Source organism: Octodon degus, unplaced genomic scaffold, assembly GCF_000260255.1.
Source record: "Octodon degus isolate 3935 unplaced genomic scaffold, OctDeg1.0 scaffold00156, whole genome shotgun sequence".
Classification (NCBI taxonomy): Eukaryota; Metazoa; Chordata; class Mammalia; order Rodentia; family Octodontidae; genus Octodon; species Octodon degus.
In genome coordinates this window covers 5,906,829-5,921,971 of record NW_004524732.1, presented here as the reverse complement: position 1 = coordinate 5,921,971, position 15,143 = coordinate 5,906,829, and the positions used below count along the sequence as shown (strand labels likewise).

General features: G+C 50.8%; 1 protein-coding gene across 2 annotated transcripts in view; it reads right to left on the bottom strand.

Annotated features, from left to right (window-relative positions):
- Positions 1-8,605: 8,605 nt before the first annotated feature.
- Tef (TEF, PAR bZIP transcription factor) overlaps positions 8,606-15,143 on the bottom strand; it is a 25,752-nt gene continuing 19,214 nt past the window's right edge. For both annotated transcript variants that reach the window (XM_004642568.3, XM_004642567.2), the window contains exons 3-4: positions 13,233-13,453; positions 8,606-11,946 (exon numbers count right to left, since the gene is read on the bottom strand). In XM_004642568.3, coding sequence (XP_004642625.1) covers positions 11,731-11,946; positions 13,233-13,453 — 437 coding nt within the window. In that variant the 3' untranslated portion in view covers positions 8,606-11,730. The remainder of the gene's footprint in view (positions 11,947-13,232; positions 13,454-15,143) is intronic.

Sequence of the window (15,143 nt, the reverse complement as noted above, 5' to 3'; positions counted from 1 at the left end):
TTTGCACGAAGCTACATCACCAGGCCCACACCCCTGCCTTTTTTTTTTTTTTTTTTTTTTTTTCTTCTTCTTTAAAACAAGTTCTCACCAAATTGCTAAATTGCCAGGCTGGGGCTGAGCTTTTGATCCTCCTGCCTCAGCCCCTTTTTTTTTTTTTTTTTTTTCTTCTTCTTCTTCTTTAAAACAAGTTCTCACCAAATTGCTAAATTGCCAGGCTGTGCTCTAACTTGTGATCTTCCTGCCTCAGCCTCCCAGCGTGCTGGGCTTGTAGACATGTATGATTTGAAACAGGGTCTCTATCTAGCCTTGGCTATATGCCCAGTTTATAAACTCCGTTTCTTTCTTTTATTTATTTTTTATGTATTTGGCCCAGGGTCTCCTGTGCAGCTTGGACTTGTAGTGAGCCTCCTGTTTTCGGCCTCCCCAGCACTGGGGTTGCAGGTATGCTAAACTCCATTTCTTGACATTTCAGTTCAGTACTGCACATAGAATAAGGACAGAGACCTAGATGCAGACAGATCTCACTCTGAATCTCGCCTGCGGTTCCATAGCTGGTGACTTTGCACAAATCATTTTCTTTCCCTACAAGTAGGATGGGACCCTCGGGAGGATTCTCAGTTGGATGGCTGAACGCGGGGGGCGGGGAGGATGAGCACCAGCACTGGGCCTGACATCTGGCACGTGCTCAGCTAGCAGCAGAGTCTAACATTACCCTCATGTCCTGAGGGTAAAGGTACTGGCCAGGCAACTACCCTGCCCACCCATGTGACACAGCCCCTGCCTGCCAAGTGGTCTCAAGTCCAGAGGTGCACAGGGAGCTGAGGGAGACAGTGGCTAAACCAGAAGGATCAAAATTTCAAAGTTTGAACCCAGGGCTGGGGAGATGGCTCAGTGGAATAAGCACTTCCCTGGCAAGTGCAAGGGCCTGAGTTCGATCCCTGGTTCTGCAAAAAAAAAAAAAAAGTTTGAACCCAGCCTGAGCAACTTACCAACTTAGTGTAAGACTGTCAAAATAAAAATTTAAAAGAGGCTTGGGATGTAACTCAGTGCTGTTACTGGGTTCAATTAGTACAAAAAAAAAAAAAAAAAAAAAAAGAGGCTGGGCCTCTGTAGCTGATGCCTGTCACCCTTTACGTTATTGGTATATGGGCTAAATGCAGATGTATGCAAATCCCATGCAAATAAGGAACTACTGAGGGAAAGGGAAGACCCAGCACCTTCACCCTGCGCCCCCATGGGTGCTGCCATCACTACTGACTGCGAAGGTGCCCTGCGTGTGCTCCTGGCTTGCTGATGAAAGCCCCTGGCACCCCAGGGTCCCTGGTCCCCCTGCCAAGGTACATGTACTTGTGTGCATGTACACACACAAACTCCTTCTCTGACCCTGCCACCCAGGGTGCCCACAGACACTCAAATGCAGAAACTCGGGCATTTCAGGCCGCTGCCTTGGAGGTGAGGCCCGGGGACCTCGCTCCCCGACTGAGCAGGGCAGGATGCTGGCTTCCCAAGGGCCCTGGTTTCCTGACCCACACAGGGCCCAACACTCAGGTAAGCCCCCAAGTCCCTCAGCCTCACTGATACAGCAGGTCTAACTTGATACCCCCACACAGAGCTTCGGGTTTGTTTTTGTTTTCTTCTGTGGTCTTGGGGATTGAGCCCTGGGTCTTTGCACGAAGCTACATCACCAGGCCCACACCCCTGCCTTTTTTTTTTTTTTTTTTCTTCTTCTTCTTCTTTAAAACAAGTTCTCACCAAATTGCTAAATTGCCAGGCTGGGGCTGAGCTTTTGATCCTCCTGCCTCAGCCCCCCAGAGTGCTGCCCAATTTACTATTTCCTTTTGACAGATGAGGAAACTGAGGCTCAGGGCCAAACTTGTCAAAAGCAGGCAGACAACTGGGGTGATGGGATGGGCTCCAAAGCAGGCTCAACCCGCAGCTCCCAGCCCAAGGTCTCAGCAGGGTCCTCAACTCAAATGCTCGCTCCATTGGGCTTTTGCCCTGCCATCACCTCCTCCTTCATGTCCCCTCCCTCTGGGGACAGAGCTTGTAAATTCAGGGGAGCAGCAGCCTCCTCACTGTCAGGCGCTGCGGGCATTCTAGGTTGCACCTGCCAGTAGCCATGAGAGGCAGGCAGGGCAGGGACTGGGTCAGCTGGTGCCCATGGCGTCACCTGGCATGGAAGTGGGGGGAGCTTTGCTGAGAGGACAGATCAGGAGGCGTGACCTAGGTCACTCCCCAGGGCATGTCTATAGCGCCACCTGGTGGTGACACACCCCTCCTGCCACAGCCAGACCTGGCACAGTCGGCCCCAAGCCCTAGGTTGTGGAGACATTTAGGCTAGGCCCATACCCAGGTTCTAGAAGAGAGGCCAAGGAAACTTGAGGGGAGCACAGGTCAGGTGGAGAGCGACTTTGATGACTCTAAGATGGTGGTGATATAGACCTGCAATTAGAACACTAAGAGGCTGAGGCAGGAGGGTCTCAAATTCAAGCCCAGCCCAGACAATCTAGCATCTTTAACAAGACTCTGGGCACTGGGGAGATGGGGAGATGGCTCAGTAGAATAAGTGCTTCCCTTGCAAGCTCAAGGGCCTGAGTTCAATGCCCGGTTCCGCCAAAAAGAAAAACCTGTAGTACAGAGTTTACAGGGTCTCACTCCAAAGATCGAATTCGTAGTGATCGTCCTGTTTATAGCCTCCCAAGTGCTGGGATTACAGGCACATGCTACCATGCCGTCTCAATCGCCCAGCTCAGTGTGCCCCGGGGCCGGGGCTGGCACGAAGACTTTGTCTTAAAATAAAAAATAAAAGTAGAAAGCACTGGGGATGTAGCTCAGGGTGAAGGCTCTAGGTTTAATCCCCACACCTGAGCAATGGTGGCGCGCATTACTTTGAAGGGAAGATGTGCCAGCAGCAGGTTTGGAGGAGACCAAGCGCTGCCTTTGGCAAACTAAAGTCAAGATACTGTGTAGCAGCCGGGTGTGGTGGCCCTGGAGGCTGAGGCAGGAGGACTACTTCAAGTTCAAGGCCAGTCTGGGCTACACAGTGAATTCAAGGCCAGTCTGCACTACACAGCAAAACCCTGTCTAAAAGATACTGCATGGCACCTAGGTGGCAGTGCCAGGCAGGGAGGTGGACAAAGGAACCAGGCTCAAAGCAGAGGTGCAGAGGTGGGGCCAGGGAAACACAAGAGGAGGTATTCAGGGTGTGGCTGGAACTCCTGCCCCAGGGCCCGACACATCACCCAGGGAGTGTACGCAGCCAGTGCACCGGGCAGAGCACAGGATCTTCTGAGGAGACAGAGAAGGGACAGCCCAGAGAGGGGAGACCCTGGAGCCCAGGGAAGGGAGCGTTTCAGGGGGAGGCTGAATCCCATGTGGCGCAGGGAGATGTCCCTGAGCAGTGACCAAGCTGATCTGGAGACTCTGAGGAGGGTGGCTTCTGCCCAGCAGTGTCAGGGGCTCCAAATCTGGCTGGAGGGGCAGGAGGGCTCCAAGGAGAACAAGAAGAGGCTGAAAATGTGGACCACAGCTCCCAGGGGCTTGCTGGAGCGGCGGGGAGTTGGTATTTTAATGTTTTAGAATAGAGGCTTTCATTTTTGGGTGGTAGTAGGATTGAACCCAGAGGGTTTCACTAAGCTACGTCCTCAGCCCTTTAAAGGTTTTTTAAAATTTTGAGGCAGGATTTCACCAAATTGCCCAGGTGGGATTTGTGCAGTCCTTGTAATCCTCCTGCCTCAACCTCCCACAGTGCTGGGATTACAGGTTTGCACCACCTTATTTGGCTAGGACTGGAGATTTTTCAGTCTGTGCATGGGATGGTGGAATGACACAGTGAAGAGAGAGGGAGTGATGACCCTGGAGGAAAGAGAACAGGGTCCTTTCCCAAGTAATCGGGACAGGATGGGCGATGTGGGGTGAGCTAGAGTTTAGCAAGGGTAGGGACACAGGGACACCTCCACCTTCCAGGCCCACCACCTGGCCCTACTTACCCTACTCTTTATCCTGAATGGGTTTTTTTCCTTTTTTTTTGCAAGAATTTATTTTTATCAGTACATGTTTGTAGTACATTCTGATCACACTCCTTGTGGGGAGGTGGAACATGTACATATCTTAATTCTTTTTATATCCTTTAAAATTGTATTATTTTTTATATATTTGGTGCAGGGTCTCACTATGCAGCTTGGACTCAGTGATCCTTCTGCTTTCAGCCTCTCTAGCACTGGGATTACAGGCGTGCACCACCACACCTGGTCTCAGGGCCAGCATGGCATGTGGACCAGGGATCGAACTCTGGTCCCTGGGCTTGCCTAAGCAGTCTTTTTATATCCTTACCCCTTTCCCTCCCTCTCTTTCTCTTTTCTGTGAGTATAGGGTCTTTACATTGAGCTAGATCTCCAGTCCTTTTTGTATTTTGGCACAGGGTCTTGCTAAGTTACCCAGTTGTCCAGGCTGGACTTGAACATGAGATCCTCTTGCCTCAGCCTCCCAGAGTACAGTAATCATAGGAAAGCAATACCACACTGACTCTGAGTCCCATATTTCTGTCTGTACCCACAGATAGTTCCTTTCCTTTTCTGGGTCTCTTTCACATCCACTTAGGGAGGCCCCAAATGTGACAACTTCCAAGACCCTTGTCATCCAAAGCCTCTGACTATGGCACTCAAGAGGTCAAGGCAAAAAAATAAAAAGTGAGCGCAAGAGTGGGAGGGAGAGGGCAGGGTATAGTATGAGTGAGGGAAAGGGTGGGCTCCGAGACTCTGTGACCAGTTGGATGAGGGGATCAAGTGAGAGGCTGGAGTGCAGACCCAGTGTGTCCTCGGGGAGGTCACTTTCTTTCAGCTTCTGTTTTCTCTATGTGCCCTGTGGGGTCCCTGTGAAGGTCCTGACCCAGCTAGTAGGACAACCATGTCTTCTCCTGTTGCTGACAGCTGGATCTGAGCACTGCGCTGCTGGCCAGGGTGGTTCAGGTCATACACAGGGAGACAGATGTCACCTCTATCACCAGGATAGAGGTCAGCCAATACCTCTATCCTGGCTGCTTTGGCAGTGCATGGACAGGCCCAGCACTGCCTGTACTGTCAGGAGATGACAGATGGCAAAGAGAGCCAGGTCAGCAGGACATGTTGGTACAAGCCCGTGATCCCAGCACTTTGGGAGGCTGAGGCAGAAGGATAGCAAGTTCGAGCCCAGTCAGTGCAACTTAGTGATTCTGAGATCCTATTTTAAGAGGCATGGACTGCTGAGCACGTAGCTCAGAAGGCCCTGGTTCAATCCTAGTTTATTTATTTATTTTTTTATTTTTATTTATTTGAGAGAGAGAGAGAGAGAGAGAGAGAGAGAGAGAGAGAGAGAGAGAATGTGGTGTGTGTGTGTGGCCAGCTCAGCCCACCAGGGGGCGGGGCTGGCTGGCATGTGGTGCTGGGGGATTGAACCGCGGTCCCTGATGCTTTGCCAAGCTTGTTCTAAGTAGGTGCCTTAGACCACTGAGCCATCTCTCCAGCCCCTCAATCCTAGTTTAAAAAACAAAACCAACTAGTGAAACAAGCAAACAAAACCCCAAACCAAAGAGCCAGGACTCAGCAGCACAGGACCCTGGGTTTGATTCTCCAGGCTGTTCAGCTGATGCTGCCTGAGACCTCCCTGAGTCAGCTTCTTGCTCTGTGAACCAAGGCTGGGTGATCGTAAGGATGTGAGAGTGGTCTCCGTGCCTCCTGCTCAGGAAGCAGCACCAGGGCGCTCTTCTGTCAGCCAGAAGGGCCCTTGGCGGCAGCCAGACCTGAGGCAGAGCAAGCCCCTGCCCGCTAGGAGGAGGAGGGGAGTGGCTCCTTCAGCTATGCTTGGCGCTCACCTAATCCTGCACGGTTGGGAGGCCAGAACGGGCCCAAGTGAGGCACGGTGCGAACGGGGGCGCCCACCGTGAGGCTGCTTCTCCTCTCTCCTGCTGCTCCCCCTCTGCTGGCAGCTTTCCCAGATTAGCTGCTGACGTCAGGAGCTGCCAGCTGGACCAGCCTGGCACAGCCGAGGGACGGTGTGGGAAGGCCTGTTCGGCAGTGAGCAGGGCGCAGCCAAGGAAGAGGGCATCTGTGCAGCTTTGGAAATTTGTCCTCCAGGGAGTTGGGGGCGGCTGGGAGATCGGAGTTAATGAGCCGCATCATGTCAGGTGCGCACTTTATCTGGGCAGCCTGTCTAGTCTCTGCTGTATGAGGGAAGTAGCTCAGGGAAGAGGAGGAACATGCCCCAGGCTCCATCACTCCCGCCCGAGACACCTCCCCAAGCTGCTAGACTGGGGGTGACACCAGCATAGGTTGGTACCTTCTACACCAGGGCCACCATTCTAGCTCCCCCAGGCTAGTGTCCACCCCATTCCAGGTGATGCTCGAGACAGCCTTTTGAGGCTGGGGTCCCATTCAGTAGATCAGAAAACGAAGTGGGGCGGGGGGAGGAAGGGGTTGGCGAGGATCTCCCCCCAAGTTGGTGATGGAGGTGGTTTGCATGCAGGACTGTCTGGCCTGCAGCCAGAGCGCCTTAGAGCTTTGTTTCATGCCCACCGTGGCCCCTGGGTCTCCCATCGTTGCACTATCTCTGCCTGGAGTGATAGTGACAGTGTTTGCAGAGTGGAAAATGCAGTGGGCTAAACAGGCCCTGGCTGGGTGGGTTGACACAGCCCTCAGCATGGCAAATCTCAGGGAAGGGCTTTCTAGGATCTGGGGGTCTCCTACTCACCTCTGGACCCAGGGATGGATGGGGCTGAGCAAGGCCTTTGCCTAAAGATCTGACTCTTGCTTTGTCCCACCTGGTGTCTCATCCTATTTCCAACCTCAGGGACAAGGGCCTAGGGGTGTTGGGTTGCAGCAGCCTGGGTCCTCCCACAACTCCTCTCCTTATGCTTTATCACTTTGGCCTGCTGTGTAGACACTGAGGCACCTGGACCAGTGCAGAAGCTGCCTGTAGGCCTCTGGCTTGGGACCATGGGGACAAGTTACACCCATTTGTCCTGGTTTCAGCTTCAGGGAAACCCAGAGAAGTCTTCCCCAGCCCCATCCACCCAATTCTCTTCTTCTTGTAACCCTTAACACAATCTTTCTTTCCCCCAGTCATTGGGACTGAACCCAGGTCCTTCTCACTGAGCTATATCCCAGCCCTTTGGTTAATTTTCTATTTTGAGACAAAGTTCTGCTAAAGTACTAAATGGTACAAGATGGGCTCAAACTTGTGATTTTTTTGCCTCAGCCTCCTGAGTGCTGGAATCATAGGTATGTGATACCATGCCTGGACTTTGTACTTTTGTCCACCAAATGTTTGCTTTTTCTAAGACACTATAAGGGCAGGAGCCATGGCTGACAAAAAGACAAGCATATAGTAAGTATCTGTTGAATAAAATATTCTTTTTGGTGGTGGTGGTCGGACCCAGAGCATTGAGCACAGAAGGCAAGTGCTCTAGTACCAAACTGTGTTCTCGAATGAAGTCCCATAAAGTGACAGCAGCCTCCCTGGGGCTGAGGGCTGATGTAGCTGCCAGTGCTCGCAGAGCCGGGACCAGCTGAAGACAGGACAGTGCTGACCTAGAGGTGGGCAGCTGGCTAGCAGGCTGTGGCAGAGCCCAAAGCCACGGGGGATCTGTCTGAGGGAGGTCACCCTCTTCGGTCTGGGTTTGGATTTGAGCTCCCCTGCTGTGATTTGGGGCACATTACTTGGTCTTCCTGAGCCTCAGTGTTTGGCCTGCAATGTGTCTATTTTCTAATCTATCTTTCTAGATATGGTGTCATATACCTATCTATTGAAGAGGTTAAGGCAGGGTGTTCGCAAGTTTGAGGCCACCCGGGGCAGTTCAGGGAAACCTTGTATCAAAAAAATCAAAGAGGCAGGGGAATGTAGCTCGGTGGTGGGTTCAATCCCCAGTATGGCAATAAACAAATACAATAAAAAGACTACCCCTTCCTACTCTGTTTTCAAACTTCCAATGCACTTTATGTTCATAAGCAAAATGAGAAATGACTCCTGGTCTCCCCAACCACAGGGCCTTCCAGGGCAGAGAGCTCAGGAAGGTGCGGTGTCTTGCCTATGAAGGGTGGACTGAGGAAGGAAGTGGGACGGGAGACGTGGGGTGTGGTGGTCAGGAAGGGATTGGGGCTCATGGCAGGCTCAGCCTAGGCTGGTGCACCTGAGTCCCTATGGATGGAGGCCAGCGTGAGAAGGGACCGAGGGACACCAACACTGCCACTCTGTCAGCAGTAACAGTGCTAGCACCCCGAACATGGCTGCACCTGTTTGTGTTGAACTGTGACCGTCTCATGACTACAGACAGAAAATACATCCAGAGGAAGAGAGGACTTTCTCTGTTTAAATTTCGTCAAGTGTTTGGGAAACACTTTTGCAGGCAGCCCCCCACCTACCTAATGGTTGAACAGTGCTTTTATCTGTCCACACTGCTTCTGTCTGGTAGATGAATTACTCCCAACAGATAAGGAAACTGAGAGGCGTGTCTGGAGTGTGATTCTAATGGGACGTAAGTTTTTGGGCTGGATTCTCAAGCTCCTAACCCAACACACACAGAAAGGAACCCCAGGAAGAGAACAGGGAATGACAGACAGTTGCAAAATTCTCGTCTCAAAATATTTAATTTTGAAAAGGATACATTCCCGGCTTCGCTCCCCACATCATCACTCCGGCCCACCAGCAGACACACAGTCGCGCGCACATGCGCACACATACACACGCACACGCACATAAGGCCAATGGGCTGAGTCTGCTTGTGCCCCTCTCCAGCTGAGAAGGGATCTTCTCTTTCCTCCTTCCCCAACACACACGGTACAGGGGAGGGGCATGCTGGGGTGCCAGCTCCCAAGGGAGGATGCAGAGCCCCACACACTCTTGTCACATGCACTTAGAAAAATAAAACCAAGTGGTGTTCTGGCATCCCCAACACCAAAAGACAGCATTCTCCACCTGGAGTCATCTTCACCATTTTCTAGAAAAATTTATTGCACTTATGAACAGATGTTACAGGAGCTAGGGTGGAGCTCTTCCATGAAAACGGGAAGCTCCATGGCCCTCTGTATCAAGGGTTGTGTGGACAGCCACTCAGCTGGCACAAAGGAGCCTGCCCATGCCTGTCACCAACCTGCCATCCTTCCCAGGCCTCAGGAGTCACGTGGCAGAGCTCGTCCTCTGGCCAGGGCACGATTACCCTGGTCCTCCCTAGGCTGCTGGCTCTCCCTAAACAGAAGGATTTCTATATCTGGATAGGCATTTCTTATATGTACATTCTTGAAATATTTTAGCTCATTTATGATTTGTCTGATTCAAGACTGCGATAAGGCTGCCACAAAACTGAAGACAAGGTGTGGACAGCTCGCCCCAGCCCCAGGCCAGCCCACCAAAAGGCTGGCGTGAGCAGCTCCTCCATACTGGCACGCTTAAGAAGATGTCAAAGACCTGTGCACAGGGGCCTCTGTCTTTGGCTGTCAGCTCCATCTTCAAGACACTGAGCAGGCACCAAGTCTTTCTGCAAGGCCTAGCTCAGGGGAAGGGACCCAGAATGTCAACCTGTGGTCATGCTCCTTCCTGTCCTTGCCAGATTAATCAAGGGACTCTTGAGAGCCCAGCAGCTGCACTCTTTCCTAGCAAACACTTTGGGAAGGAACCAGACCCCATGTTCCTGGGAGGAGGCAGCGAGTCGCACAGGCAGAGGAGGGATGTGGAGAGATGTCAAGTCCCCATCCCATCCACTGGGGTTGGGACAGAATAGGTGTCCATCCTTAAAAAACATAAAACTAGAAAAACACAAACATTACTTTCTAGCCAAAAATAAATTGAAGAGCTTTCCAGCTCAAGGCTTGTCCACCAATAACAGAATGAGAACTCCCTCTTGGCGAGCAGCCAGGCCAGAGGGTGAACGCCGGGCAGGCGTGCTAGTGGCCCGGGCAGGACACTGACATGCTGGATGCAATGGCCCTGTGTCATCACCACAGAGTGAAAAGTGTGCACATGGTTTCTAGAGAACCACGAAGTAAAAGTCAGGTGCCTAGTGGGAGGGGGGGCCAGCCCTCCCTTAGCCTCCAGGACCCTTGTCAAGGCTCCCGAGAGGAGAATGTGCAGGTCCCAGAGGAGGCCATGGCATCCCTGGGGTGCAGTCCAGGGCTAGAGATGCTGCCTCTAATCTTAACATCTGTCAGAAGTCTTTAGATTTGGGCCCCAGGACTGAGCCACTACCTTAAATAAAGCCAGTGTTAAGTATGACAAAGCGCACTTGTTACCACCTCTGCCTCTTCTTCACAGATTGCCCGCCTTGAGCAAGTAACAGCCATCAGGAGTGCCCCAGCTGACCCAAAAGAGAAAGGGTTCCATGACTCTCCTCAAGTCATTTTCTGGGAGGAGCAAAAAGATGGTCCAGCTGCACGCAGAGAGGCAGCCATGTGGTGGTGAAGTCCCAGATCCAAACTTTGATCTGCACTTGGCCAGGCTTGTGTGGATGGCCCCTGACTCCTGGCCAAGACTGAGGGGAGAGCCTAGCCCCTTGAGGACGTCCCAGATCCTGTTACTCTGTGAGAGTCACACTATCACCTCAGTGGCTCCTGCCCAGGTGTCCTGTCCTGCAGACACCTCTGGGCATCAGGCAGGAGGAATCTGATCAAGAACACAGAGGACAGACCTGCCCTCAGGGAGAAGAGACTCTGGCCTAGGCCACACTGGTGAGCAGAGCAAGAAAACAAAGGGGTTTGTCAAGAAACAAGCCCCATGCTCGTGCCCACACCAGAAGAGGCTATGGCAGCCAGTTTTCCAAACACCATGCGGAAGCTGCACGCTGAGTCCAGGAAATTAAAACTTCCTAACGAGGAAGGTTTTCCTTTTAAATCCAAGATCTAAGAATGGTTACTGGGTGAAGAGAAATGGCAGCCTAGAGGCCACTGAATGGGACAAAAGAAATTCAGATGGCCTCCAGGATGGGCCCGGAGAGGAGATACAAAGGCCTCCTCCTGCATGGGCCACCAGGGCCCAGGAACCAGCACCCTGGGAATAGCCCTCTACAGCAGGCCAGATAGAGTCCATCCCCAGGCCTCCTGACTGGCTCCCCAAGCCCAGGTCAGAGTCAAAAGACAAAGAGGGTGCAGGGCTGAGAATGTGTGGCGATTTCTGCTGTAGGCCCAGACCTAGACTCCAACCCGGGTCCCCCTGCCCCAGGCCTGCTGCCCTGCCCTGCACATACTTAATAGTGGAGCTGGTGTGTCTTTCTGCCTCCAAGGAGATGGAAATGGACATTTCTCAGACTTTCCAGAGAGGGAGAGGTGTGTGACAGACACACCCCAAGTGGAAATGCACCTGCTACCTGAGAAGACATAAGGGTGACAATGACCATGACTCATTCTGCAGAGATGGCCTCGGCAGCCTGGACTAGAGACCAAGGGGAGTCGGGGAAGCCTGACCATCCCGTGAAGGAGATGTATCCTCCAGAGGTCCCTTCTGATGCAACCAGGACATCCAGGAACAGAAATGTGGGGTGTTCTTCTCTATGTAGATTCTTTCATGTTCCCCATTAGGGGAGGCTGCCCCCGGGAGGTCGCCTTGTGCGCTGGCCAGGTTATAATGAAGCTGAGACGTGAACACACCTGGAGCACGGGAGCCGCTGTGCACCCACGACGAGTCCTAAGTCTCCACGCATGTGTGGGGTTCTGGGATCCCCAGGCAGAGGTCTGAGGGGCAGGGAGTGCCCCGCCCGGGCAGGGGCACGGGTTACAAGGGCCCATACTTGGTCTCATACTTGGACACGATGGTCTTGCACTTGCCCACCTCCTTGCGTAGCTCTGCCACCTCCGTCCTCAGGGCCGTGTTCTCCTTTTCCAGGAAGGCCGCCCGGATGGTGATCTGGTTCTCCTTCAGGCGCCGGGCATCCCGTGACCGCTTGGCTGCCACATTGTTCTTCTTGCGTCTTGTCCAGTACTTTTCATCCTGCGGGACAGTGCTCTCTGTGGGTCTCTCAGCTTCCCTATGAGGGCACACAAGCCTCCCTTTCTGCCACCCAGGTTCCCCTCAAAATTCACAAGTATGATCAAGCTGGGGCCTTGGGGAAGGCCACTGTCCCTCCCACTGATGGCAAGATGAGAAGCAAAGTCCTCCAGTAAGCTTCACGGTGGAGGGAAGCGGCCTGTTTCCCAGCAGCCTGTTCTGTGCCACTCCAGCATAAGGTACCATCGATGGCCTTGCCTCATATAGATGCCTGGGCTGTGGGGAAGGGTCTGCAACCTGAGTTCAGTCTTCTGAGTGCAAATCTCAGCTCTGCACGATTGTTACCAATAGAACTGCAAATTTCTTTTTTCTTTTTTCTGCAGAAGCAGGGATTGAACTCAGGCCCTTGCGCTTGCCAGGGAAGCGCTTACTCCATGGAGCCATTTCCCTGGCCCCTTATAAATTCTTTTTTTTTGCAGAAATGGGGATTGAACTCAGACCCTTGCACTTGCCAGGGAAGCGCTTATTCTACTGAGTCATCTCCCCGAACCCTATAGAACTGCAACTTTCTTAAACCTCTCAGCATCTCAGGTCCTTCAGCTACATACTGGGGAGAATAACAGGAACTACACTATTGAGCTGAGGATTAAAAGTCCTTCCTATAGGTCTCTCAGAGGAGAAGGAAAAAAACTGCAAAGCTCCTTCTTCCCACTAGTTCCTACAGAATCACCAACTGGAGAGTGGCTTGTTCATCCTGAGGACAGGGACATACAAGCATGTCCTTCAGAATGGGGATTTGCAGGGAGGAGATAGCTCAGTGGCATAAGCACCTGCACAGCAAGCACAAGGTCCTGAATCAGAGTCCCCAGTACTGCCCCCCCCCCCAAAGACGACTTGTTCAACCCTAGTTCCTCTGTCCTAGTAGTTCTTGCCCAACGGCTGGACTAAAGCCAGATAAGAGGAACAGCAACATAGCCAGAACTTCTAGAAAGGAGAAACTAGAGAAGCCCCTGGGATCAAGTGCCATGTGACTGCTATTATTTCTAACAGTTGTAAGGATGTGGCGCTATGCATTGAATTTGTCTTTCTTAATGGTGTCCACAAGAGGAAGGGTCCTCCAGGTAAATCACAAGTGAGAGGACATAGTACCTAGACTTTTTTTTTTTTGAGATACTGGGGACAGAACCCAGGCCTACCATATGACAGGCAAATACTTCACAACTGAGCTACATCCCAGCCCAGTGCCTAGACTCTTGAGCCACCTTATGGATAAAAGGACTTCAGGTTACCTTCTGTTCATCAGGGACAAAGACCTTCTTGGCCTTTTTGATCATGGGCTGGGGCTTCAGGTCCTCCTCTGCAAACTTGTGCTTCCTAGGGTTGAAGAGCTCCCCACCTGGAACACTGGATAGGACCAGGTCAGCAGGATCAGGGTTGAAGTTCACATCCACTTCTACACAGTTGGGGTCGATGGGACTCGGAGTTTCCCTCTCCTTTTCTAGGGAAGATTCTGAAAGACACAGAGGTAGTTGGTCTGGAAGGAGCTCAGTGGACAGAGAAGAACCATGTCACCCACCCAGACATCTGTTTGAATCTTCAGGCTGTACAACCATTGCCACGAAGGGAAAAGAAAACTATGACAGCACCAGTTCTGGACCACAGGGGCGCACATGAATCAATTCAACAACAAAACCTGAAAAGAACTCTTCCCTTTTTTTGATGTTGATGCTGGGGATTGAACTCGGGGCCTTCATCATGCTGAGCATTCACTTTACCACTAAGTTACAACCCTAGCCAAAGAATTGTTCCCTTTAAGAACAGAATGCTTTAAAAAGGAAAAAACAAAAAAACAAAAAAACAAAAAAACAGAATGCTTTAAAGGAAACTGAGGCTCTCAAAAGTGGATTTTCCAACTCTCTCACCCCCAAATGTTAATCAAAGCATTAAATCACTACAGCCCCTTCATTTCCTGTGTCTTCAGTTCTGTAGTAATGAGAAACAGCTGAGTCTCTCCATGAACTACAAAACAATAGGGACACAGGTTACACTTGAGTCCCTCATGTGTGTCAGCTGTTGTGCTCATTTAGTTTTACTGCACTCTGAAAGGAACATCAGTATTAACTCCATTTTACAGATGAGGACACTAAGGATCAGAGAAATGTGATGGGTTTTCCAGGGTCACACAGATAAATGATTCAACCTGTCGTACTGAAGCCAGGCCCCCTGCACTGAGCTACATTTGCAGCCCTTTTAAAATTTTATGACAGGGTTTCATTAAATTGCTCAGGCTAAACTTAAAACTTGCAATCTTTCTGCCTCAGCTTCCCTAATTGTTAGGATTATAGATGTACACCATGATACCCAGCCCTGAACATGGATCTTACTCTAGAGGATTCCAATTTCTCATTCTTCTCTGCCCTATCTGGCTGCTGCTTTATAGTGAACATTGGATTAAAGCCAATTTTAGAGTTCAAAGGTTGTGTATCATTAGAGATAAAAGTTATATTTAAAACACACACCAACCTTCTAATCTACTTACTCAATGCTTCTAATAGAAGTGCAGAAAATATTCATTCGACAGATATTTACTAAATGCCAACTATATGCCTAGTACTGTTCAGTTAAAGACAAAAGACTGTAACAGAAAAAAAATTTACTACTTTCATGGATTGTTATTCCAGAAGAAATGGCTGACATTACACAGATAAACTCCTTTCTAATCTCTAGCAATGTTAGAGGTCTATGTAGATATGTGAGAGAACACTCCAAAAGCATGAACATTAATCAAGTACAAAGACCCTGAGGTACTGAGCTGGTATGTTCAGAAAACAGTCAGGAGGCCAATGTGGCTGGAGTAAATGAATGAGGAAGAAAGTAACAGGCCAGGTATGGAACAGAAGATGGTGGCCCTCTAGTCCCAATCAAACTATGTTCTCAATTGGGGAAGATTCTTTTCCACGAGACACAGATCAGGACCTGAGGGGACTGATGGCATCTAGCAGGTAGCAGCCAAGGAGGTTACTATACACCCTACAAGACAAAAGATCAAAATTAAAAATAAAGGCTCAATAGTGCCAACAATTGTCTGGTGTGAATGTTACTAGATTTTAACTTTTCTTACAACAACAACATTATCATCATCATCATCATTTTAGTAAATATTATTTTGCTAAAACAGTATTAGGGATTGAGCTCCATGC